The 25,421-nt window shown below is 45.7% G+C and overlaps 1 protein-coding gene across 1 annotated transcript in view; it reads left to right on the top strand.

Moving 5' to 3' along the window:
• The window catches only part of PCOLCE2 (procollagen C-endopeptidase enhancer 2), a 119,081-nt gene that overhangs the window by 68,913 nt on the left and 24,747 nt on the right, over positions 1-25,421 (top strand). Inside the window, exons 5-6 of the mRNA XM_077290800.1 lie at positions 3,896-4,032; positions 22,582-22,736. Coding sequence (XP_077146915.1) covers positions 3,896-4,032; positions 22,582-22,736 — 292 coding nt within the window. The remainder of the gene's footprint in view (positions 1-3,895; positions 4,033-22,581; positions 22,737-25,421) is intronic.

The following is a 25,421-nucleotide window of genomic DNA, read 5'->3' as shown; positions in this document are numbered from 1 at the left end:
TTACCCTGGATGGAGGAAAGCAAGATTTCCTACAAGACTAATATTTCGAATGATACCCATTGCCTGCTGGTGTAAGTGACGGAGTCAGCGACTTTCTGCTCCATCACAACTCTTAACAGTATGGGTGTCTTGAGAACACAGATTCTGCTAACAACATAGCAGACAAGGAAGCCCACAACCAGACAGGCCCTTTTGGCAGTTGCCAGAATTGCCAGATGGCCAGTCCGGCCCTGGGTGCATGCATCTAATTAGGCCCATATTACAACTAGTGTGCACCTCCACCAGAAATATTATTCCTGTCAGAGTCTAAAGTACATTTCTGGTGCAATTTGTGACACTAAAAAGGTGTACATTTTGATGAATTAATAAACCAGGTGAGCTTTGCCATGCCACTGTCCACCCCAGCTCCACTCACTTTTGCGTGACTGGCCGAGACTCGTGAGAAAATGGCAAAAGTTTTAATTTTTTTTGTGCAATTTTGCATTGCAAAAAAAATTTTGCAACAGGCCAAGATGTTTTGCGCCTGAAATCTGATATAAATACCTTGATGAATCTGGCCTTTGGTGCTAAAATTCTGGTTGCAACTTTGCACGATGCATCTCTGGCTACACCACTTTGCCTGAAGTCATGCTCCTTTTCCACTAAGTCAGATGGCCTGGACAACAAGGGCACAAAGTGTATGAAACACATAATAAATGCAATATAGTAGCAGCAAGCAAGGATGGATCTTAATGATAAACCATCACTTATAATGTATACCATATGAAATAAAAAAAAAATGCACAATATCCACACATGCTAAACAAACCAAATGCAATACAGTATAAACGATAAACCTGTGCGTGTTAATAAATAGAACAGTCTCACCGTTAAGATGTCTTGGATGACCCATCCAATGTCCTTGATTAAAAAATGTGGGGGTTCTTATGCTTATAGATAACCCTCCCATGCAAGTCTCCTGTCCTAACAAGGACAGTACCCAAGGGTGATCCTGCTCTCACTAGTGTCTTATCATTCCCTACCAACGCATATCGTCAATGAGCATAGGAGTTTTCATCAGGGGAGCATAAGTAATTTTAGGAAGTAATGTACGGTTTCAAAATATGGAACCTAAGAAAAGTTATATGACTCGGGGTACTGAGGAGTTGCCCAGGTTGAGGGGTACGCTCTCCTGTTGGCAGAATGCTGCCTGCTTCACAGAGTAAATGTTAAGGCATTGGCCGTATACCATGTGTATTCAAATACCCTGTATACCACACCTTAGAGGCCCCAATGGCATCTGACATCGTTACCCCCTGACTCACCAGTGCTTGTTGACCTCCCACAACCGTCCAATCACGTTTGGGCGCCATCACCCATCTCATTAGCATTGTGCTATCTCTAGACATGTCAGTATTCTCTTATCTATTTGTGTAAATTGAGCGGCCATCTTCACCCTCACTATGGCTCTGCTTTGTTACTGAGATAATATTTAGATTCACAAAGCAAACACTCGGATAAGCTGATCCATCAGTCAAGAAAGCTCTCCATAGTGGCCAAATAACAGGCAGTGATCATACTGCCAGCGAGGTCACTGGTATATCCATATTCAGAGAGAGAGTCCCTGCAGCGTTACTCACCAAAACTAAGATAGCTCCTTATATTCTGAGGAACGGTCTTTGCTTAAAAATAGAAAAATATTTAGAATTGAGAATCTTTCCTGTACTTAAAAATGGTTATACTTATTTAACAGTGAAGCCCTGTTAGTGAGATCTATTAGGACCTTGGGACAAGGGGCAGTGGTAACCGTCAGTACGATCTATGATGTGTATAGGCTAAGAAGGATTCCCCAGAAGCCTGTCAGTGGGCGGTGATTAGCGGGACATTGGGTGGAGGTAAGCGTCAGTGGGAGGTACAATCCATGATGTATATGGGCCAGAGGGGTTCCCCGTAAATGGAATAGTGGGCGGAGATAGACATTAGTGGAAGGTGCTATCCATGATGTATAAAGGCTAGAAGATTAATCGCAGGTCCATTAGTAGGTAGCGATTATCACGTCAATGAGAGATGATCTGATGACATGTATATCCTTAAAAGGGAATTCTCATAGCCGTGTCATTGCTGCAGCATCTTGCTCAGGATAGTGACCTGATGGATACATGAATCAATAGGGGGTTTTGCTGATATCAAAGGACAGTGCGGTCATACTAGTACTGATCTCAGTCAAAGAGAGCTCCCATCAGTGAGATAATTCGCTCACGGTATGTACACTTACAGTATTAGACCCATATCAGTGGTATATTCCCATAGCTCATTCAGGAGAGACATAGTGATATTTCACAGGGAGGAATCCATCAGACAATCAGTGCTCTACTCCAGTGGAGTATCGGCTATGGGTATATCTTCATCCCACAGAAGGGGAACCCCCTCCAGTAACCAAATTGTGGGGATAACAGTAAAGGTTCTTTTGGTATGGACCAAAGTTCTGGCCCCTCATACCTAGATGTCCTAAATGGGGTCATAGATGGGTAGTCCAACATTTGAATACGTCGTATATACCTAGTTCATGGAAATAATGCATCTTGAAGTCACTGTCCTAACCCTCTAATAAGAGCTCCATATTTTGGAACTGTACATTAACTTCCTAAAATTACTGATGCTCCCTTGATGAGTCCACCTGTACTGGTTGGCGAAACACGTTGGGAGGGAATGATAAGACACTAGTGAGAGCAGGACCACACTTGGGTACAGTCCTTGTTAGGACGGGAGACTTGCACGGGGCATGACACAGTTAAATCTAAGCAAAAGAACCCCCCCAAGTTTTTTTAATCAAGGACTTTGCATGGCTCTTCCAGGACATCTAAAGGGTGAGACCGTTCTATTTTATTAACGCGCATTAGTTTATCGTTTATATTGTATTGTATTTGGCTTGTTTAGCACCTGTGGATAGAAAATTATGGTTTATCATTATTATCCATCCTTGCTGCTACTATATTTGAGGATTTAATTTGCCTTGTGCACCACAATATTATTGTACATTGTTACAGAATTCTGCCACATTTAGCTTAGTGATCTCCCACATTGTGTTAATATCATGTTTTCTCTCTTGACTCTTGAGCTACAGCACAGCTAACATTTACGTTCATAAATCTTCAATCTTCTTCAGTGTTACCATATCTTAATATATCCACCTCTTAGTGATACCACAAGACCTGACATTTACACCTCGCAGTGCTAATGTACATTTTACATCTATAACTAATCGTTATTATATTAAGCTTTCGAGTAATATAATCTAATATTATTGATACATTGCATTAATTGTCCTGTATAGATCTTTAGTCACGGTCTACATTATAGTGCAAAGTTGCATTCACAATTCACCAGATTCCGGAGCTCAAATCCACCAGCATTCATTGATTGAGTAATTTGACTTGCAGAACATCTAGTAATCTGATGTTTTACTAAAGGGCCCCATTCACATTAGGTAGTTGACTGAACAGTCATTCCGCCAACAGCTGTGTCTCCCCATCTGCAGGAATGTTCAGCTCTGCTGAGCTCTCATTTTTTCGCTATGAGAGCCACTGTCAAGACATCTCTGGCAGTGACTTATCTCTACATTGAACGAAAAGATAGGCCAATGAAATCCAACTGGCCATGTCCTTCACTTCTGTAAAATCATCTGGTAGAGGAGAGTTGAGAGTTCATCCTGCTGAAATTGGGTTAGAACGACTTTTACCTAATGTGTATGGAGTACAAGATAGGTAATGATGGGTTTAGAGTCCCATAATTGTAATAATGAAGTATTTCTAGCTGACGTGATTAGGGATAGATGCCTAATAAGATACAGACTAGTGCAACATGATGGATTGAAATATGTAGGGTGTTCCATTCATTTTCTTGCCTCCTATTGCAGGTAATTGAAGTAAGGTTTGAGAAGTTTGATGTGGAGAGGGACAATTACTGCAGATATGATTATGTGGCAGTATTTAATGGAGGAGAGATGAATGATGCCAAGAGGATTGGGAAGTTCTGTGGGGACAGTCCACCTGCGTAAGTAACTCCAACTCAAAGTTCAGTGGAGAATTCAGATTGTGGGGTTCGACATCCGGGTCCCCACTGTTCTGGCCACATACTGTGCAAATAATATCAATAATGAGGCAATTCAGGTACGGTGCATTGTTGCAGCACTTTTGAACATCAGATAACCAGAAAAGCCGCTGTATAGAGTGAGGCTGCATTAACATGTCAATTTCTATTTTTACATGGGCTGTTTTTCTTTCATGTAGCATTCATTTTGCGTTTGTTTTACATTTGTTTTGTAACAGTTTTTTTTCCTCCATTTTTTAACTTTTTTCCATTGACTCATAGCAATGGATCAGTTAAAAAAGATGTAAAACTGATGTAAAAGGCAAGTCTTCCGTTTTTCCTTTCATATTTGGATCCCTAAATATTTGAATGGCTGAGTTTGAAAATAGATAAGAATAATACATATACAGTACAGATCAAAAGTTTGGACACACCTTCTCATTTAAAGATTTTTCTGTATTTTCATGACTATGAAAATTGTACATTCACACGGAAGGCATCAAAACTATGAATTAACACATGTGGAATTATATACTTAACAAAAAAGAGTGAAACAACTGAAAATATGTCTTATATTCTAGGTTCTTCAAAGTAGCCACCTTTTGCTTTGATGACTGCTTTGCACACTCTTGGCATTCTCTTGATGAGCTTCAAGAGGTAGTCACCGGGAATGGTTTTCAATTCACAGGTGTGCCCTGTCAGGTTTAATAAGTGGGATTTCTTGCCTTATAAATGGTGTTGGGACCATCAGTTGTGTTGTGCAGAAGTCTGGTGGATACACAGCTGATAGTCCTACTGAATAGACTGTTACAATTTGTATTATGGCAAGAAAAAAGCAGCTAAGTAAAGCAAAACGAGTGGCCATCACTTTAAGAAATGAAGGTCAGTCAGTCTGAAAAATTGGGCAAACTTTGAAAGTGTCTCCAAGTGCAGTGGCAAAAACCATCAAGCGCTACAAAGAAACTAGCTCACATGAGGACCGCCCCAGGAAAGGAAGACCAAGAGTCACCTCTGCTTCTGAGGATAATTTTATCCGAGTCACCAGCCTCAGAAATTGCAGGTTAACAGCAGCTCAGATTAGAGACCAGGTCAATGCCACACAGAGTTCTAGCAGCAGACACATCTCTACAAAAACTGTTAAAGGGACACTGTCACCTGAATTTGGAGGGAACAATCTTTAGCCATAGGGGCGGGGTTTTCGGGTGTTTGATTCACCCTTTCCTTACCCGCTGGCTGCATGCTGGCTGCAATATGGGATTGAAGTTCATTCTCTGTCCTCCGTAGTACATGCCTGCACAAGGCAATCTTGCCTTGCACAGGCATGTACTACGGAGGACAGAGAATGAACTTCAATCCCATATTGCAGCCAGCGGGTAAGGAAAGGGTGAATCAAACACCCGAAAACCCCGCCCCTATGGCTAAAGATTGTTCCCTCCAAATTCAGGTGACAGTGTCCCTTTAAGAGGAAACTTTGTACAGCAGGCCTTCATGGTAAAATAGCTGCTAGGAAACCACTGCTAAGGACAGGCAACAAGCAGAAGAGACTTGTTTGGGCTAAAGAACACAAGGAATGGACATTAGACCAGTGGAAATCTGTGCTTTGGTCTGATGAGTCCAAATTTGAGATCTTTGGTTTTAACCACCGTGTCTTTGTGCGACGTAGAAAAGGTGAACGGATGGACATGCCTGGTTCCCACCATGAAGCATGAAGGAGGAGGTGTGATGGTGTGGGGGTGCTTTGCTGGTGACACTGTTGGGGACTTATTCAAAATTGAAGGCATACTGAACCAGCAGCATGGCTACCACAGCATCTTGCAGCGGCATGCTATTCCATCCGGTTTGCGTTTAGTTGGACCATCATTTATTTTTCAACAGGACAATGACCCCAAACACACCTCCAGGCTGTGTAAGGGCTATTTGACCAAGAAGAAGAGTGATGGGGTGCTACGCCAGATGACCTGGCCTCCACAGTCACCAGACCTGAACCCAATCGAGATGGTTTGGGGTGAGCTGGACCGCAGAGTGAAGGCAAAAGGGCCCACAAATTCTAAGCATCTCTGGGAACTCCTTCAAGATTGTTGGAAGACCATTTCTGGTGACTGAGAGAGAATGCCAAGAGTGTGCAAAGCAGTCATCAAAGCAAAAGGTGGCTACTTTGAAGAACCTAGAATATAAGACATATTTTCAGTTGTTTCACACTTTTTTGTTCAGTATATCATTCCACATGTGGTAATTCGTAGTTTTGATGCCTTCAGTGTGACTGTACAATTTTCATAGTCATGAAAATACAGAAAAATCATTAAATGAGAAGGTGTGTCCAACCTTTTGGTCTGTACTGTAATCAGTTTGACAGAATGGAAACATGGATCTATAAAATAAACTAAGGTGTGAATGGTACCATTAAATTCTATGTGTCAGTGTACACTCCTATAAACAGGCAGCAAATGAATGAGAAAAACTGATGTGTGAATGTAGCCTAAGGCTGTGTGCACACGTTATGGTTTTTTCGCTTTTTTTTTGCTATAAAACGCATAAAAAACGCATACATTATGCATTCCATTTAGAATGCATTCCGCAATTTTTTGTGCGCATCGCGGTAAAAAACGCAGCATGTTCATTATATTTTGTGGATTTTTTGAATTTTTCCCACTATTTAATGCATTGGGAAGCTCCGGAAAAAAAGCGTGAAAAAAACGCGTCCAAAACGCATGTGGATTTCTTGCAGAAAATGTCCGGTTTTGCTCAGGACATTTCTGCAAGAAATCCTGAACGTGTGCACATAGCCTAACACTGACAAGAAGCAGTGGCACTGAATCGGGGCTGTGGACCTGTAATTCTAAGGACCAGCAATATGCCATTATATTCTTTACAGTGTCCCTTCAATGCTCTGTGCACATCTGTATCAGGAATTTGTGTTAGATTTGCATGAGTTGCATGATGCCCGCTTGCAGCACTGGGAAAAAAAGTTTTTTGAAAATACACATTGATGGCCTATCCTATACTTAAAGTGATTAGTGAGGGAACATCTGCAAATCCCCTACTCAGCCCACGAAACAGTAGCCTTAAGAATGGTTATGAACACAGTAAAGCATCAGTACAGACAGCTATTCATGGTAATACAACTTATACCTGTAGATCAGGGGTCTCAAACTCGACCGAGTAACTGGGCCACACATAGAAAAAAGTGAATTTGTCAGGCTGCCTCTTTTGTGTGATGGGTTGACGTTTTCAGTTATATCCTTTATTTTTGATGTACGACCCTTTGATTGTTTTTTTTTTTTTTTACATCTCTGGCATATTTTTAATCATTTTATTTTTCACTGGTTCCTGTAATAATTCCTGTAATATGCCCCTTCGTGACCCATATCTTGTAGTAATTTTTCCCATGCCTTGGCCCCTTACTATAATTATGTCTATGGAGCGCCCCCACACCGCCGCAGGGCTGAGGGGTACCCGGAGCCGGGCCTCTGGGTCTCAGTCCTGGGGTTGTCACGGTGGCTAGACCCGGTCCGTGGCCCTGTCTGTCAGTGGGGAACGTCCGGTGCAATAAGTGGTGTTGTAACGGTGCAGTTGTGGGGTGCAGGTCGCGGTAAATAACGAGGACACCAGGTTGCAGTCTCTTTACCTCTTTACTGAAGGTTTCGGAGACCTCAGTCCAGAGCGCTGTTAACTGGGTTGTCAGAGACCGGCCGGTCCAAAGGCACATCAGAAGTTCTCTTTACAGGTGGGAATCAGTGTCTACCTGCTAGCGCTGGGTGTTGTAGTTCTTCCCTGCTGAGCTCCCGGGATAGTCCTCACAACTGTTTCTGTCTGTCTCTATTGTTCGTTCTCTTCGTCCTCCAGGTGATATGGTAGGACGCACCCGTATGACGGGGTAGGCCTGGAGTTCTTCCGGGACCCTAGAGTCGCCCCTCTCCCACAGCTGCCTCCGTTGTCTGCTTAGGTGTTAAGTGAGACAGCCAACCTGTAATTAGCTGTCCGGCCGTGGTTTGCAGTGTACTTAAAGTCTCTTACTTGCTCGGCGTTCCGGCCACCGACTGTTTGCGCCTCAGAAGGATGTTGCCTCGGTCTAACAGCACGACTCCTTCTGGTCCCAATACTTCTTTACTGTATTCCCGTTGTGCACTGGTTAGTTCTGCTCTGAGGAGTCTGCCAGGATCCCATCCCTGACAGGTCCTCTCACTAGCTCTTCCCAGCTACTTCTCCCTGTCTTCCTGTCCAACCCCCAGTTTTACCAGAGTTGTGAGGAGTGGCCTACTAGATAGGACCACCCCCCCTGGTGGCCGGAGTGTGAAGTGTGGTGTGAGTGTACCTGGTCAGAGAAACTCCTTAGTGCAATCAGACGTACCATAGCTCCCCATAGTGGCGGGGCCACAGTACTGCAACGACCAGGACTCTGGGGCGCTGCACTCCCCCCCGGTTAAATCCAGTACTCCGGGACTGGGAAAACAAGAACAAAAATACATGTTAACAGGAAACACACAACATTTTGAAATAGCATAAACAATTAAACATAACAATGCTTCCCTTTATGGGAGGTGAGGACTCTTGAACGTTGCGAAAGTTAGGTCATGCACAGTTTATGACTCTCAGTTCAGTGGTTGAAACAGCGGGGACCCCGGGTAAACAAAGGGGCCCCCCTTTTTGAAAGTTTTTGAGCAATTCACCGTCCATTACTCTAGTGTCCATTTAAAAACCTGTAACAAAAAGATATATATATACAACCATTTACAATTAAATAGCAGCCCTTATTAATACCTCCAAGTTTTGTAGCGGAGGGGGGTTTGATTTTGAGTGCTGCGTGTGGACCTTCGCAGCGCAGGGGTTGCTATTAGCCTAACAGGGCCCACTATGCTTGCTACCGCTGGTGTAGTGCGCTGTCTTCTAACTACACTTCTAGTGAGTCTGGGTAGCACTGGCAGGTTGGGGCTCTCAGAGCTGCGGTTATCAACAGTGGGTACAGCAGATTCACTGATAGCAGAGGGAGGACTTGCCATTTCAACGATTGGCAGGGCTTCATCAGGTAAGGCTTGTTGAGGTAGTGGAGCCAGATGATCTGGTACCACCATTGTTTCTGGCGGGTCCGGCTGTTGAAACATTACGACAGGTACCACAACGGCTTGGTTTATCTGAGTCCAGGACTGGGGGAAGTCACCAAGGACAGTATGGAACATTTTCTCCTTTTCCACCGGCGGGGAGATTTCTGGGGCCGTGCCCCTCTCTTTCAACTTATCGGGGCAGACCTTAAGGTGATCCCTGGATACCGCTGTCGAGGTCTCCCCTCTGTCCTTGCTGATGAGACAGACCTTAGTGTTGTCGAAGTCGGATGGCAAGATGGTATACGGTTCCGCTTCCCATTGGTCATCGAGCTTGTGTAACCTCCTCTTTCGTTTAAGCACTTGCTCACCAGGTGACAGGGGAATCGCAGGAGCGTGTTGATTGTAGTCCCTTTCTTGTTTCTGCCTAGCCTGGGCGAGACTTCTCTCTACACACTCCTGTACTTCGCGGTATCTTCGCTGCCTTTCTGTATCCCAATCTGCCTCCGGCGAGGTATCTTCGGGTACTAGGACCCCCATGTCCAGATCAACGGGTAACCGACTAGACCTTCCTCGCATCAGGTACGCTGGAGTACAGTTGGTGGAACTTACTGGGATGTGGTTGTACATATCCACCAGGTCAGGCAACTTTGTCGGCCACAGGTTCCGTTCCTCCACAGGCAAGGTCTTCAATAAATCGATTACTACCTGGTTCATCTTCTCGCACATCCCGTTGGTTTGAGGGTGGTACGGGGTGGTTCTGATCTTCTTACACCCGTACAGCTGGCAGAATTCTTGGAACACTTCTGCTTCAAAGGCAGGTCCCTGGTCGGTCAGTACCTTCTCTGGGTAGCCATGGGGCCTACAAAAGTGCTGCTGGAAGGCCCTGGCGGCAGTCCTGGCCGTTAGATCTTTAACAGGCACAACCACCAAAAACCTGGAGTAGTGGTCCACGATGGTAAGGGCGTAGATATAGCCCGACCGGCTAGGTGTCAGCTTCACATGATCCAGCGCGACCAGTTCAAGCGGCCGTTTGGTGATGATAGGCCGCAGGGGAGCCCGTTGACTGTCACGGTCCTTTCTGCGCAGACTACATGGACCACACTCCCGACACCACTTCTCAATGGTTCTCTTCATGCCAATCCAATAGAACCTCCCTCGGAGTAGCTTCTCCAGCTTCCTCCATCCGAAGTGTCCGGCTCCATCATGGTAGGCTCCCAGAACCATGGGCGCATCTCGCCTTGGCACCACTATCTGCCACACCAATTCATGAGTACGTGGGTCGATGCTCCTCCTGCACAGCTTGCCATCATGGATAAACAGCTTGCTTCTCCCCTTCCACAGCTGTTGGGTTTCTTGTGGATCATCTGGGCCAGGGTGCAACCCAGCCTGCGTCAAGAGCTCCTTCACCTGACGGACCGTGGGGTCACTATCCTGGGTTTCTGCCCATCCGTGGTGGGGCAGGGGATTCAGCGTGGCATCCGGTTGGTTCTTGTGCCTGTTCTTCACATGGTGAGAGTTCTGAGTGGCTTTGGGGCAATGGAAGGCAGGCAGCTCCACCTCTTCAAGTGCCTCCGGGTCTTCTCCCACTTCTGGTAAATTGGGCATTCGGGACAGAGCATCGGCATTGGCATTCTGGTGTCCTGCCCGGTATTTGATGGTGAAATCATAGTTGGACAGCCGGGCCATCCACCGCTGTTCCAAAGCCCCGAGTTTGGCAGTACCCAGATGCATTAGCGGATTGTTGTCCGTGAAGACGGTGAATTTCGCGGAGGCCAGGTAGTGCTTAATCCTCTCTGTCACTGCCCAGACAAGGGCAAGGAATTCCAGTTTGAAGGAACTGTAGTTGTCAGGGTTCCTTTCCGTGGGACGGAGTTTCCTGCTGGCGTAAGCGATCACTCTTTCCTTGCCTTTCTGGACTTGAGACAGCACGGCTCCTAGTCCCACATTACTGGCATCTGTGTACAGCACAAACGGTTGGTCGTATTCGGGGTAAGCCAGTACCTCTTCTCCCGTCAGTGCCGACTTCAAATAGGTGAAGGATTCCTCCAGCTCTTCGTTCCAATCAAAGGGGGAAAGGGGGTGTTCCTCCCCTTGGTCTTCTTTGGTTGGCCCACCAACAGGTTTTGCAAGGGTGCGGCCTTCTTGGTGAAGTCCTTAATGAACCTCCGGTAATAGCCTACCAGCCCGAGGAACTGCCGGACTTCGTGGAGGTCACTGGGCTTTGGCCAGTCCTTAATCACTGTGACCTTGTCGGGGTCTGGGGCCACTCCTTCAGCGCTCACCACATGGCCCAGGTACTGCACTTTAGGTTTCAGCAGATGACACTTGGACGGTTTCACCTTTAAGCCGAAGTTGGATAGGGCTTCAAACACCTCGGCCAGGTGCTTCAGGTGGTCTTCGTAGGTCTTAGAGAAGACAATGACATCATCCAAATATAGCAGCACGGTTTCAAAGTTCAGGTGTCCCAGGCAGCACTCCATCATCCTCTGGAACGTTCCGGGAGCATTGCACAATCCGAAGGGCATGTAGTTGAACTCACAGAGACCCATTGGCGTCGTGAAGGCCGTCTTCTCTTTGTCCGCCTCCGCTACAGGAACCTGCCAGTACCCACTGGTGAGATCTAAGGTAGAGAAGTAATTAGCAGATTTTAAGGCAGCCAGAGACTCCTCTATCCTAGGCAGTGGGTATGCGTCCTTATGTGTAATGCGATTCAACTGCCTGTAATCAACACACATCCTCATTGTACCATCTTTCTTTTTAACAAGGACTAACGGAGCTGCCCAGGGGCTACAGCTGTCTCTCACCACCCCAGCCTCCTTCATTTCCCGCAACATGTCCTTGGCACACTGGTAATGAGCTGGGGGTACAGGGCGATATCTCTCTTTTATGGGTCGGTGATCTCCCGTGGGGATGTGATGTTGGATCCCTTTCACCTGCCCAAAATCTGAGGGGTGTTTGCTGAATATCTGCTCGTACTCGTGTACCACCCTGTAGGCCCCCTGTTTTTGATGGGATGGGGTAGAGTCAGTGCCCACATGCAATTCCCGACACCAGTCCTTCGAGGGCTCTGCAGAACCTTTGTTCTCCGCCAAGTTTGACGGGACCAAGGGTTCAGGTGTCTGTATCACATTATTATTGACAGTGAACAATTTGGCGAGCGTGGTATACTTGGTGAGGTGAACCTCTTCCTCCCCACAATTGAGGACACGTACGGGCACTCTCCCCTGACGGACGTCGACCACCCCCCGGGCTGTCAGAACAGTAGGCCTATGGTCTGAATATACGGGTTCTACCAAGGCCTGGTAGTCCTTACCCCTGAGGCCTATGGCTGCTCGACACCATATTAACATTTCACTCTTGGGGGGTATCGCGATGGGGTTTGAATCACTCACAGTGACACGACCAATCTCACCACCAGTCAGCTCTACCTGCTGTCTCTGCATCAGAGCTCTGATTTCCTTCTGCAGGGCACGTTGCTCACTGTGGCCAGCGGTTTCTGCCACCTGTTGCAACAAAACAATCACTTCTGCAAGACAATTTTCTATAACATTAGTACCAAGAGTCATCATGGGATTACATTCTCGACGATCAATATCAACAATCACAATCCCTTGGGCTTTCAATTCCACCCGCCCCACTTTGATGGTGACCTCCTTATACCCCACTTGTGGCAACGGCTGACCATTACTGGCGATTATGGTGAAATCACCGTCAGGGCCACGAGTAATATCAGCGTCCTCCCAATACCGTTTGTAGAGCACGTAAGGTATAGTCGTCACCTGAGAACCGGTGTCCAGCAAAGCATTCAAGGGGATTCCATCAATCACTACAGGGAGAACTGGTCGTCCTCCAATATACTTGGTTCTCCAATGCTGCGGGCCTGACCGTCCTACTCCTGGGGGTTGGCCCTTTGCCCCAGGGGTTGCTCATTTAAAGGACAGTACCTTGCAAAATGGCCCACCTGGTGACATCGGCGGCAGATGGGTCGTCCGTCCTGATGGAAACGATCGCTGTCCCGGCCTCTGGTCGGTGGGGTCCTCTTCTGTCGTGTCCAGGGAACATCCTCTGGTCCGGAGGCTAGCTGGATCTTTTTCTTGGGGGCCTCCTGTAGGGACTGCACCGTCCGGGCTAGGGCAGCAACGTTCTTGGTCAGCTCCTGCATCTGAAGACGGAGTCCTGCAGGGGAGTCGTCCTCGAAGCTCTGGGCGTCGGCCTCCGCGGCAACTGGGGTATCCGATGCCACCTCCTGGTGGTATGTGAGAGCGGGGCGCCTGGGTGGTATTGCGCGGCTGGGCTGTCGCTCCTGCAATGCCTGGATAGCTTTATCTTTGAACTGCGCAAAAGTCAAGTCTGGATTTTGCATGGCCAGGAAGTGCAATTGGCCCCGCTGGTGACTGCACAGGAGCCCCTCAATGAACCGCTCCTTCAGACGTTTATCCTCATCCTGCATGCTACCGGGGTCACTCTGCTTAATGGCCCGCATCGCCTCCTGGAGATTAAGGGCATAGTCCCGTAAGCTATCCTGTGGCCTCTGTTTGCATCCATAAAAAGTCAGTTTAATTTCCGTAGCAGTGCGAGTATCAAAGGTGGCTTTAAGCTTGGCAAAAATCTGTTGTGCAGTTCCTTTATCTTCAGCGGGCCAGGATTTCAATTCTCTCAGAGCCGCCCCAAAGAGTTGGCCGGTTATCATATGAACCTTCTGGGGCTCTGTCAGGGGATAGAACTCGAGCAGGCTGCAGAGCCCTTCCTTAAAGTCAGTGAATGTATGCGACTCCCCAGAGTATCGTGGGAGCCAGGCCGCTCCGGGCAGGTACGGCATAGAAAAGGGCATTATGGCTTTTGTGTTAGCGGCAGTGTCCGGCTGGCTGAGGGGAACAGCGGGTTCTGCGTCAACCGGTGGTGGTATTAGGGCCGCGGCTTCGCCCGCTGCGGGGGCCGGAGCTGCCCCTACGTCCGCGGCTGCGACCGCCACCTCCTCTCCTCCCGACTCAGACATGGCTGTCCCTTCCTCCCACTAACCTGCTGGAGGTCGGAGTTCCTCTTCCGGGATTGGCGCCTTACCGCGCTTTCCGTTCCGCGCTTCTTTTGGCTGGTTCCACCCGCGTAGCTAGGGCTCCTCCTTCCGTGCGCAGCAATGGCGAATTTTGGCGGTAAATGGCACAGCACACAGTCTTTTCAATAAAGTACAGTCCAAGCACAATAAATCACAGTTCCAAGGCACACATGACCTGATTCTTCAGGCTTAAGTAGATCCTGTTCGTGACGCCAAGTTTGGAGCGCCCCCACACCGCCGCAGGGCCGAGGGGTACCCGGAGCCGGGCCTCTGGGTCTCAGTCCTGGGGTTGTCACGGTGGCTAGACCCGGTCCGTGGCCCTGTCTGTCAGTGGGGAACGTCCGGTGCAATAAGTGGTGTTGTAACGGTGCAGTTGTGGGGTGCAGGTCGCGGTAAATAACGAGGACACCAGGTTGCAGTCTCTTTACCTCTTTACTGAAGGTTTCGGAGACCTCGGTCCAGAGCGCTGTTAACTGGGTTGTCAGAGACCGGCCGGTCAAAAGGCACATCAGAAGTTCTCTTTACAGGTGGGAATCAGTGTCTACCTGCTAGCGCTGGGTGTTGTAGTTCTTCCCTGCTGAGCTCCCGGGATAGTCCTCACAACTGTTTCTGTCTGTCTCTATTGTTCGTTCTCTTCGTCCTCCAGGTGATATGGTAGGACGCACCCGTATGACGGGGTAGGCCTGGAGTTCTTCCGGGACCCTAGAGTCGCCCCTCTCCCACAGCTGCCTCCGTTGTCTGCTTAGGTGTTAAGTGAGACAGCCAACCTGTAATTAACTGTCCGGCCGTGGTTTGCAGTGTACTTAAAGTCTCTTACTTGCTCGGCGTTCCGGCCACCGACTGTTTGCGCCTCAGAAGGATGTTGCCTCGGTCTAACAGCACGACTCCTTCTGGTCCCAATACTTCTTTACTGTATTCCCGTTGTGCACTGGTTAGTTCTGCTCTGAGGAGTCTGCCAGGATCCCATCCCTGACAGGTCCTCTCACTAGCTCTTCCCAGCTACTTCTCCCTGTCTTCCTGTCCAACCCCCAGTTTTACCAGAGTTGTGAGGAGTGGCCTACTAGATAGGACCACCCCCCCCTGGTGGCCGGAGTGTGAAGTGTGGTGTGAGTGTACCTGGTCAGAGAAACTCCTTAGTGCAATCAGACGTACCATAGCTCCCCATAGTGGCGGGGCCACAGTACTGCAACGACCAGGACTCTGGGGCGCTGCATCTACAATCTGTAATAATGTCCCCACCTTGTTATTATGCCCCCTATTCTGTAATAATATTTCCCATTCTGTAATGCTGTCCCCCCATATTGTAATTATGTCACCTTTGCAGTGATAATACCCCCTACCTAGCCCCCATTTTGTAGTAATAGTCCCCATCCTGGCCCTCATCCTGTAATCATTTCTCCCATCCTGACACCATTCACATACACATAAAAAACACAATTCTTCTCACCTGTGTAGCTCCCGTGGCGAACAGCGTCCTCTTCCTTCTCTACAGCCTGTCCGCCGATGACAGCCTCTGATAGACCGATGGCTGGTGCAGAGAGCCGGTGGCTTTTTACACTGCAATGCATTTCAACTGAATGTATGTCTGAGGCCGCTGGACCACGTCGAGATCACCTCAGGAGCTCTGGTGCCCACGGGCCACAGAATGCCGTGTATTTGAGGCTCCTGCCAAAGATCATGGGGTACTGAGTGTCATACCCTGTCTAGTCAGATATAGGTAGCCTATCAAAGGATGTGAATTCCTGTAAAACCTGTTTATTCTATAAGTATATGTTGTGTTAAATAGTGGACTTGAATTTATATTTGTGAATCAAGATATTAAATCTGTTATTGAGTTCAATTCTCTTATGGAATGAGTAGTATGAGCACCATACATGCTACGTGGCATGAGTACTTTCCTTTACCTCTTACAATTGCTATACACTGCTTAATCTGCTCTTTTCAACACTTCTGTTGCACACATACATACTTATTGCTCTAAACCAAGGACAAGTGGGTGCGGTTCATTTAGTTTCTGCATGTATTCCAAATGGCACATGTTCTAGGAACAAAAAGTGAAAAACAAAGCTTGGTGTCCAACAAGAAATAGTCATTGGTGATTTTGAGCCTGACTTTGCCTTCAGTTAATGTGCCTCATGAGATTGCCAAGGTTGCATTCACATTTGAGAAATAAAAAAAACTTAAAGGGCACCTCCAATTATAAAACAACTTTTAAATATCAGTAGAAATATGAAAGAAATTGTGTAATTTACATTTTTACAGAAACATACCTATCCCACATACTGTATTATACTCCTTTCCTCCCCTCTCATGAGCTGATCATTTACTCTCAATTCACTGAGAGACCAGGAAACGGTAACTTCTCCTAAACGTCTACAGAGAGGGAAGGAGAAGGCAGAAGCAGAGAAATAGTCAGAGACACTCATGGATGCTGATATATACAGTTTCTTACTACGTTTTTTCATCTCCCTTTGGTGCTGGTTACACAATGCTACTGCTTATTACTGTTACACAATGTCCTCTGCACTATTTGCACATTATTATTAATCATTTTTAGGGTACCATTAATTCCATAACGCTGTACATATGAAAAAGGGTTTACATACAAAATACAAATATGAATTACAATGAACAGACTAACAATAGCAAACTGGTACAGAGGGGAGAGGGCCCTACCCATTTAGGCTTACAGTCTACAGCAATGTTTCTCAACTCCAGTCCTCAAGACCCACCAACAGGTCACGTTTTCAGGATATCCTTAGTATTGCCCAGGTGATAATTTCATCACCTGCTCAAGCATTAATTCCATCACCTATGCAATGTTAAGGAAATCCTGAAAACATGACCTGTTAGTGGGTCTTGAGGACTGGAGTTGAGAAGCACTGGTACAGGGTAATGTGGAAGGAGATAGTAGGTTGGGGGTGACAGCAGAGTAATTGCAGGCAGAAAGTGGTGGCTAATCGGACGTGTTGGGGCATGGAATTCCAGAGGATGGGGGATATTCAGGAGAAGTCTTGGAGGTGATTGGGTGACGAACGAATAAGTGTGGAGGAGAGAAAGAGGTCTTGGCAGGACTAGAGATTACGTGGTGGGAAGGCATTGGGAGATTAGTTTGGAGACACATGGAGGAGACATGGACAGCCTTGTAAGTCAGTGTTAGGCTAGGGTCACATTGCGTTAGGGCAATCCGTTAAGCGCATAGCGCTAGCGGATTGCGCTAACGCAATGCTTCTCTAGGGTCCGCGTTCGGCGTCCCCGCTAGCGCAGATCCCGGATCTGCACTAGCGAGGAACAGGCCTCGGGCGCGCCACGGACGCTGCAAGCAGCGTCCGAGGTTCGTCACTCAAATGACGGCACATCGCTAGTGCACTCCCAATGTGGGCGGGCGCTAGCGACGCGTTCACCATTACAGGCTATGGCGGCGTTAACGGACTATGTTAACACCGCGTTATGCCGCGGTGTAACGTAGTCCGTTAAACGCGGTCACATAACGCAATGTGACCCTAGCATTAGTAGTTTGAACTGAATTTGTTGGAGAATTGGAAGTCAATGAAGGGATTTGTAGAGGGGAAAAGCAGAGGAGTAGCAAGGAGAGAGGTGGATTAATCAGGCATGTGTGTGTGTGAGGGATAGCGCAGGATCTCCTCTTATATCTGTTTGCGGTGTATGGGACACGGCACATAATCCCCTGAATGGGTGCAGGAGGCAGTGGGGAGGAGGAGAGGCTGAATAGTGGAGCCATTTTTTTTCTAAAAGAATATATATTAAAATGTTTCCTAACTTTGTACTACTGATTTATAGAAAGTTGTTTTAGGCCGGGTTCACATTAGCGTTTCTGTGCACTGCGTATGATCCGCATACATCTGCATGCGTCAAGCGTACATATCTTTAACATGGTGTACGCAGAGACATGCTTTTGCATGCGCTCGCATGCGGGTGCGTCGTCTCACGGTGTGTGGTGGTGTCCAGCGAACGCAACATTTTTTGAGGCGTCAAATATTGCATAATCATGCACATGCGGATGAGTGCATCAAAAAACCGCATTACTGTCTATGGGAATACATTGGTACGCAATGACATGCGTACGCATGCGTTCGATACACATGCATACTTTAGACTGCGCGTGTCCAGAAAATGATGTTGAGTCGCCCGCCAGGGCCGTGGGGTACTCGGTACCAGGTTCGGTACTTAAAGGGGATGTCACGGTGGCGGCAACCTGGTCCGTGGCCCTGGGCGCCCAAGTAAAAGGAATAGTTTTTAAAGAGAGTTGTAAAGCAATAAAAGTTAGTGATGCCACCTGTGGTTCTCAGTCAGAGGTGACCGACACTGCTTAAAGGGTTCCTCTGGGGGTGATGGTATGGCATCAAGATGGTATAGCTTCTCCGTGGTTGGGGCCTGCACTCTTGGGTTGAGTAGGGAATGAAAAGTGTCAAATAAACGTTTTGGGTTATTAGATAGTGAGGTGATGAGGGTGTTGGGCAGGTTTGTATGTTTTAAGCAAGACAAATGTCTTTTTTCGGCCTTGCTAACTATGTTAATATAACTTATTAATAAAAATATATATTTTCCCTAGAAAAAGATTGCAGGAACAAATAGTCTATCTTTCCATATTCATTAATCCACAGATAGGGACACAGAGGAGTTCTACATGTCACAGTATACTAGTTACATCAATCTGAATTTTGCACGTTACTATTTTGATACTATCACGTTATGGGACACAAGGAGGAGTGTTAAAGGGAACCTGTCACCCCCTCTGGCATTTTTAACTAAAAGAGCCACCTTGTGCAGCACTAATGCTGCATTCTGTGAAGGTGGCTCTTTTTTGGGGGGTCCCTTCCAACGCCGCAATATCACTTTTTATAATTTGCCCGCCATGCCTTTAGTCTGTCCGGGGTGGCACGTCTTTTCCCCCGGACACAAATGCCTCCCAGCCATCACTCAGCCCCTCCGTGCGCCGGGCGCCGCCTCCTCTACCTTCATTACCATCCCCGGCCCCTGCGCTGTAAGATCCCGTCAGGTGATGTGAGTCGAAGGGCAGCGCAAACTGCGCATGCTCGAAAAAGGAACTTACAAAGTGCAGGCGCTGAGGACATTAATGAAGGCAGAGGAGGCGGCGTGCGGAGGGACTGAGTGATGGCTGGGAGGCGCTTGTGTCCGGGGGGAAAAGACGTGCCCCCCGGACAGACTAAAGGTATGGCGGGCAAATTATAAACAGTGATATTGCAGAGTTGAAAGGGACCCCCAAAAAAAGAGCCACCTTCACAGAATGCAGCATTACTGCTGCAGAAGGTGGCTCTTTTAGTTAAAAACGCCAGGAGGGGTGACAGGTTCCCTTTAAAGACTATAGTTCCCCCTTCACAATTAGCAATTGGGCAGTTAGGGAGAATAGAATGAGATACTTGGCCGCAGCTCAGTGCATGCTGTTCAGCGCCCACTGATCCAGTGATTCATCTCAAAAATGTAGTTTTATATGATTTTATCTGTGTTTTGAGCATGTATGGATATTTACTAAAGTGAAAATATACTGAGGTTTTGTATTGTTCATCCAGCATGAGAAATGTACTCCAATTACAGTGATTTGTTTTTACTGGGTACTTTTCTTACTGGATGTATTTAAAGATGAGTGTATTAGTGGGTTACTATCAGCTTGAAAAATGGACAAAGTAATGGCCAAAAAAAACAAACGCCTGCACTATATGCATGTGTTTATCCATTAGAATAGAGAATATAGTTTTCTTGAGAAACCTGGCCTGGTGCAATAGCTTTCTTTGCTTGATACAGGTGATGCCAAGTACTGGTGGGGCCTGGAGGCATACACCCACAGCCTTTTCTACTTATGGTGATGAGGGTCATCTCTACACACTTAGTCAGAGATCCTATTGACAAATTGTTTCATGAACAAGCCCAAAACTAAAAAAAATATTTTGATAGTCCTAATAAGCATGAAAATGCAAAACATTTTATCCCCCGAATTAGAATACAATTGTATTTTGCTCTGCTCTAAATATCTCCTGTCTCCAGTTTGGAGAACAGAAAATATTATCTGACAACTAGCACTGACAACCATATAAGTTACCATGGTGCTGCTAGTTCCCGTTTGCCCAAAGTGTCCTCTTCTTCCCCCTCTAAGCTCATCCCTGTAGCCGCATGAATTGTTGCATATGAAGTATGAAATATTTCCTGGTATCGGTGACTAAATATCTACAGTTGTGTCCAAAAGTTTACATACCCTGACAGAATTTTTGCTTTCTTGGCCTTTTTTCAGAGAATATGAATGATAACACCAAAACTTTTTCTCCAGTCATGGTTAGTGGTTGGGTGAAGCCATTTGTTGTCAAACTACTGTGTTTTCTCTTTTTAAATCATGATGACAACCCAAAACATCCAAATGACCCTGATCAAAAGTTCACATACCCTGGTGTTTTTGGCCTGATAACATGCACAGAAGTTGACACAAATGGGTTTGAATGGCTACTAAAGGTAACATCCTCACCTGTGACCTATTTGCTTGTAATCAGTGTGTGCATAAAAGCTGAGTGAGTTTCTGGGATCCAGACAGACTCTTGCATCTTTCTTCCAGCCACTGACATTTCTGGATTGTGAGTTATGGTGAAAGGAAAAGAATTGTCAACAGATCTACGGGAAAAGGAAGTTGAACTGTGTAAAACAGGAAAGGGATGCAAATATATCCAAGGAATTGTTAATGCCAGTCAGCAGCGTTCAAACTGTGATTAACAAATGGAAAATCAGGGGCTCGGTAAGAACAAAACCACGGTCAGGTAGACCAACAAAAATGTGGTCCCCAACTGCCAGGAAAATTGTTCGGGATGCAAAGAAAAACCCACAAATAGCATCAGCTGAAATACAGGACTCTCTGAAAACTAGCAGTGTGGCTGTTTCAAGATGCACAATAAGGAGGCACTTAAAGAAAAATGGGCTGCATGGTCGAGTCGCCAGAGGAAAGCCATTACTGCACAAATGCCACAAAGTATCTTGCCAGCAATACGCAAAATAGCACAGAGACAAGCCTCAAAACTCCTGGAACCAGGTAATTTGGAGTGATGAGACCAAAATTGAACTTTTTGGAAACAACCATAAACGTTACATTTGGAGAGAGGTCAACAAGGCTTATGATGAAAGGAACACCATTCCTACTGTAAAGCATGGAGGTGGATCGCTGATGTTTTTGGGATGTGTGAGCTACAAAGGCACAGGAAACTTGGTCAGAGTTGAAAAAAAGATGAATGCAGAACGCTATCAGCAAATACTGGAGGAGAATTTGCAATACTGGAGGCAAGCTGCGCATGGGACGTTCTTGGACGTTCCAACATGACAATGATCCAAAACACAAGGCCAAGTTGACCTGTCATTGGCTACAGCAGAACAAAATGAAGGTTCTGGAGTGGCAATCTCAGTCTCCTGACCTCAATATCAGTGAGCCACCCTGGGGAGATCTCAAGTGCGCAGCTCAAGTGCGCAGTTCATGCTAGACAGCCCAGGAATTTACAGGAACTGGAGGCTTTTTGCCAAGAAGCGTGTGCAGCTTTATCATCTGAGAAAATAAAGAACCTCATCCACAACTACCACAAAATACTTCAAGCTGTCATTGATGTTAAACCTCATCCACAACTACCACAAAAGACTTCAAGCTGTCATTGATGTTAGAGGGGGCTATACACGTTATTATGAAATGGAGTATGTGAACTTTTGATCAGGGTCATTTTGATGTTTTGGGTTGTAATGAGAAAACATAGTAGGTTGACAATAAATGGCTTCACCCAACCACTAACCATGAGAGGAGAAAAAGTTTTGGTGTTATCATTCATATTCTCTGAAAAAAGGCCAAGAAAGCAAAAATTCTGTCTGGGTATGTAAACTTTTGAGCACAAGAGTATTTGTTCATGAAGAATGTGGAAACATAGTTAAATAGTGACATCTGTTGAAAAAGGAAGTAGCTAGCTTCTCCCCCACTAGTGTTTCGATAGAATTCAACATAGCAGGCTGTCTACCCAGTATCCTTGAAAACCAAGATAAGTAGTTTTATTGTACAATCAGAAATCTATATTCTGAACATTGTTTGTTATCCTACAGATGTTTTACATTTTATTTATTGGTATCATTGGTTCTTGTCACTGTAGTTCCACTGTAGAATTGGCTGGTAAATGTGTATTTGGTGATACATATGACTATTCCAATGTGAAAGCTTTACTGGTGACTGGATAACAAACAAACATGACTAGAACTTTGGAGAAGGTATAGGGGTATTTTATAGTTTTCATTACTAACATTTTAACAAACTGAATGTGCCAGGCTAGATACCATAAAGGCATACATAATAAGTTTTATACAGGTCAATGTGTATTGTTGCTTTCTATTATATTCTTGTGAAATGACTAGCATTTTCTATTTTATCTGTAGACCCATTGTATCTGAGAAAAATGAACTCCTCATTCAGTTCTTGTCTGACTTGAGCCTGACGGCTGACGGTTTTATTGGCCATTATAAATTCAGGCCAAAAAAGTTACTGACAACCACGTCCTCTCCAGCCACAACAGCTGCTCCAACAACCACAAGTAAGTCTGCCAATTCAGTGAGTACAGGATGCGTTTGCCAATGGTTACCAACTAAAGTTTCTTATGGAAAGTTTCTACCTGTCACAAATTCTTCTCCTAATAGCCGAGATACTAATCTGTGAATACCAAATTCTGCTAATCACAGAGAAGAAAATGACATTTTAATGGAATAGTTCTGATGTTTATCAAAACGGGGTCTTTGAAGTCGGAGAAAAACTTATTGTGAACTTCAATGCGGTTCCGAGGAATTACAGTATGATTAGCCATGTCAGTAATAGATGCCACTCAGCACTGCCTCATAAATAAGAACATTTCAACATTAGCACAATATTCTGAGGCTACTCCAATATACTTTGTGAAAGTGTACTTTCTCATCTTATATAACTGTGAGAAAAATAAAAGAAAGGCATTGTGAAATTTTTTTTTTCCAAAATCGTAGGTCATCCACTACCCATAGAATATGGAGTAACTTACTGATCACTAGGGGTCTGATCACTAGTGATCCTGAGAACTGAGCTCTGGATCACAGAAAAATTGGGCTCTGAATAGGAGATGACTTATAATTTTGGGAATATAAAAACATTGCAAAAACTTGAAAAATCTGTCAGGTATTTAATGGCATTGTGCACATATTGGAGGGATTTACTAAGATAAAAGCACTGGAACTTTGGCTCAGTTTACTTCAAATAATTGGGGAGCATGCTTTGCACCAGTTTTATGTGCTTTTTGTGGTTTGGACACGTTTGCACCTTGACCTTGATTGTCAATGGTGTACCACAACAGAAAGTAGTCTCCCCTTTTTCAACAAGGAGGACACAGGAGCGTTATGTTTTAAAAAAAAAAAATCATAAATATACAAAGTTTATTCAGAAATCCAATAAAAGACACACATAAAAATACACCAAATGAGAACACCATAGACTGACATCCAGTACCATATCCATAACAATAAAGGTAACATTCAAACGAATGTTTTGTGCATAATGCTGTAGAAGGAAAGATATACCGCATCAAAACCCCAGAACCATAAAGCCTCTTAGTTTGACCCACTACCACAGCGTCATGCCTAATCTGGCTATTGCATAGGAGCCAGACTTCTATTAAGCCCGAGGTTCAGACCAACCTATGGGAAATCCCATGAGAAACATCCATGTATTGCCAACTGGCATCAAAGCTCACATAGGGGATAACACATAGTGGTTCTCTTACTCGGTACTGAAGTCTCCTGAATTGGGTGCCACCCCGACACGCGTTTTGCTGCAATACTGCTCGCTTTATCAAGGGGAGGTGTTCATTCCTACTCGAATAGGACCTTATATCCCAGAAATCCCAGGTCACATGTACATCACATGACCGAGTTGCTAACTGGCTGTGTGTGAACGGCGCATGCGCCCGCGGTCAACCCCCCCGCGTCCAGCCAGGACCTGAAGCCGCGCGAGTTAAAGCACAGCGTAGCCATGACTCCCAGTCGCCGGCCCCAAGTACCCAGCGGCCGAACACAGGAGGGACAGAGAGGGAAGCAAGCGCGCGCATGCGCACAACCACCGCCAGAGCTTACCAAACCAAGAGTAACCTATCAAATGACAAGCAATAGCAACAGGTAACTGACCCAATATATATGGTTTAGATGCCAACAACATTAACAAATTCTAATCATATCGTGGTTCTTCTTGCAACAACTGTCCATTGTAGTTGCAGTTGCTGGCATTTTCTTCCAATATCCATTCCGATGTTATACCTCCATGGATTCAGGGACACAAAATCTCATATTGATACAGAAAACTATAAATCAAATTATATAAAAAGAACAAATTAAAAATGACGAATAAACACCATATAGGAGGGGAAATAGGGAAATAGTAATACACATCTCAATATTACAGGAATGGGGCGAAATTCAAGGATTCATTGAGACCATTGGGTCTAACAGTGCCCAAGGTAACTATCCATTTTTGTTTGCGCTGGGCGAGGAGCTGCTTGATGTTCCCTCCTCTTATCCCAGTATGGATCAGGTCTATCCCCCTTACCTTAAAACTCTTTGGATCACAATCATGAAAGTTCCTAAAATGCTTCGGAATAGTTTTTAATTCAGACAAATTCTCCACTGTCCTGGCCGCGCCAATGTCCCGCACATGTTCCCTCACTCTTACTCTCAATTTCCTGGATGTTAAGCCTATATATATCAATGGGCAACTGCAGGTAGCATAATATATAACATTCCTACTACTGCAAGAAATATAGTCTCTAATTTGAAACTCCCTTTTACCTTCCGCAGAGCAAAAGGAGGTACTGCGCAGGACATTGGCGCAGGCAAGACTGTGGCCACAAGTATAGCATCCCTTAACGGGTCATGTTGAACCGAAAAGGATGGTAGATGGTGCCGTATAGTGACTTCTAACTAGAAGGTCTTTTAAGTTTTTAGCCCTACGTGGGGTCATCAAGGGGCGGTCAGAGAAAAACGGGCCCAGGGAGGATTCCGTACTCAAAATATGCCAATGTTTGTTCAAGATGGCTCTAATATTATCCCATTCATGATTGTACTCTGATATGAATCGAATTGATTCATCAATCTTATCCTTCCTTTTCTTGTGATATAGAAGTTGGTTTCGTGAAACACTCCTGGCCCTATTATACCCGTACCAAACACACCGCTTACTATATCCTCTCTGTTCAAAACTCTCCCTT

The sequence above is a fragment of the Ranitomeya variabilis genome, chromosome 2, assembly GCF_051348905.1.
Source record: "Ranitomeya variabilis isolate aRanVar5 chromosome 2, aRanVar5.hap1, whole genome shotgun sequence".
Lineage (NCBI taxonomy): Eukaryota > Metazoa > Chordata > Amphibia > Anura > Dendrobatidae > Ranitomeya > Ranitomeya variabilis.
The sequence above is the reverse complement of the archived record's forward strand: the minus strand, read 5'-3'. Positions and strand labels throughout refer to the sequence as shown.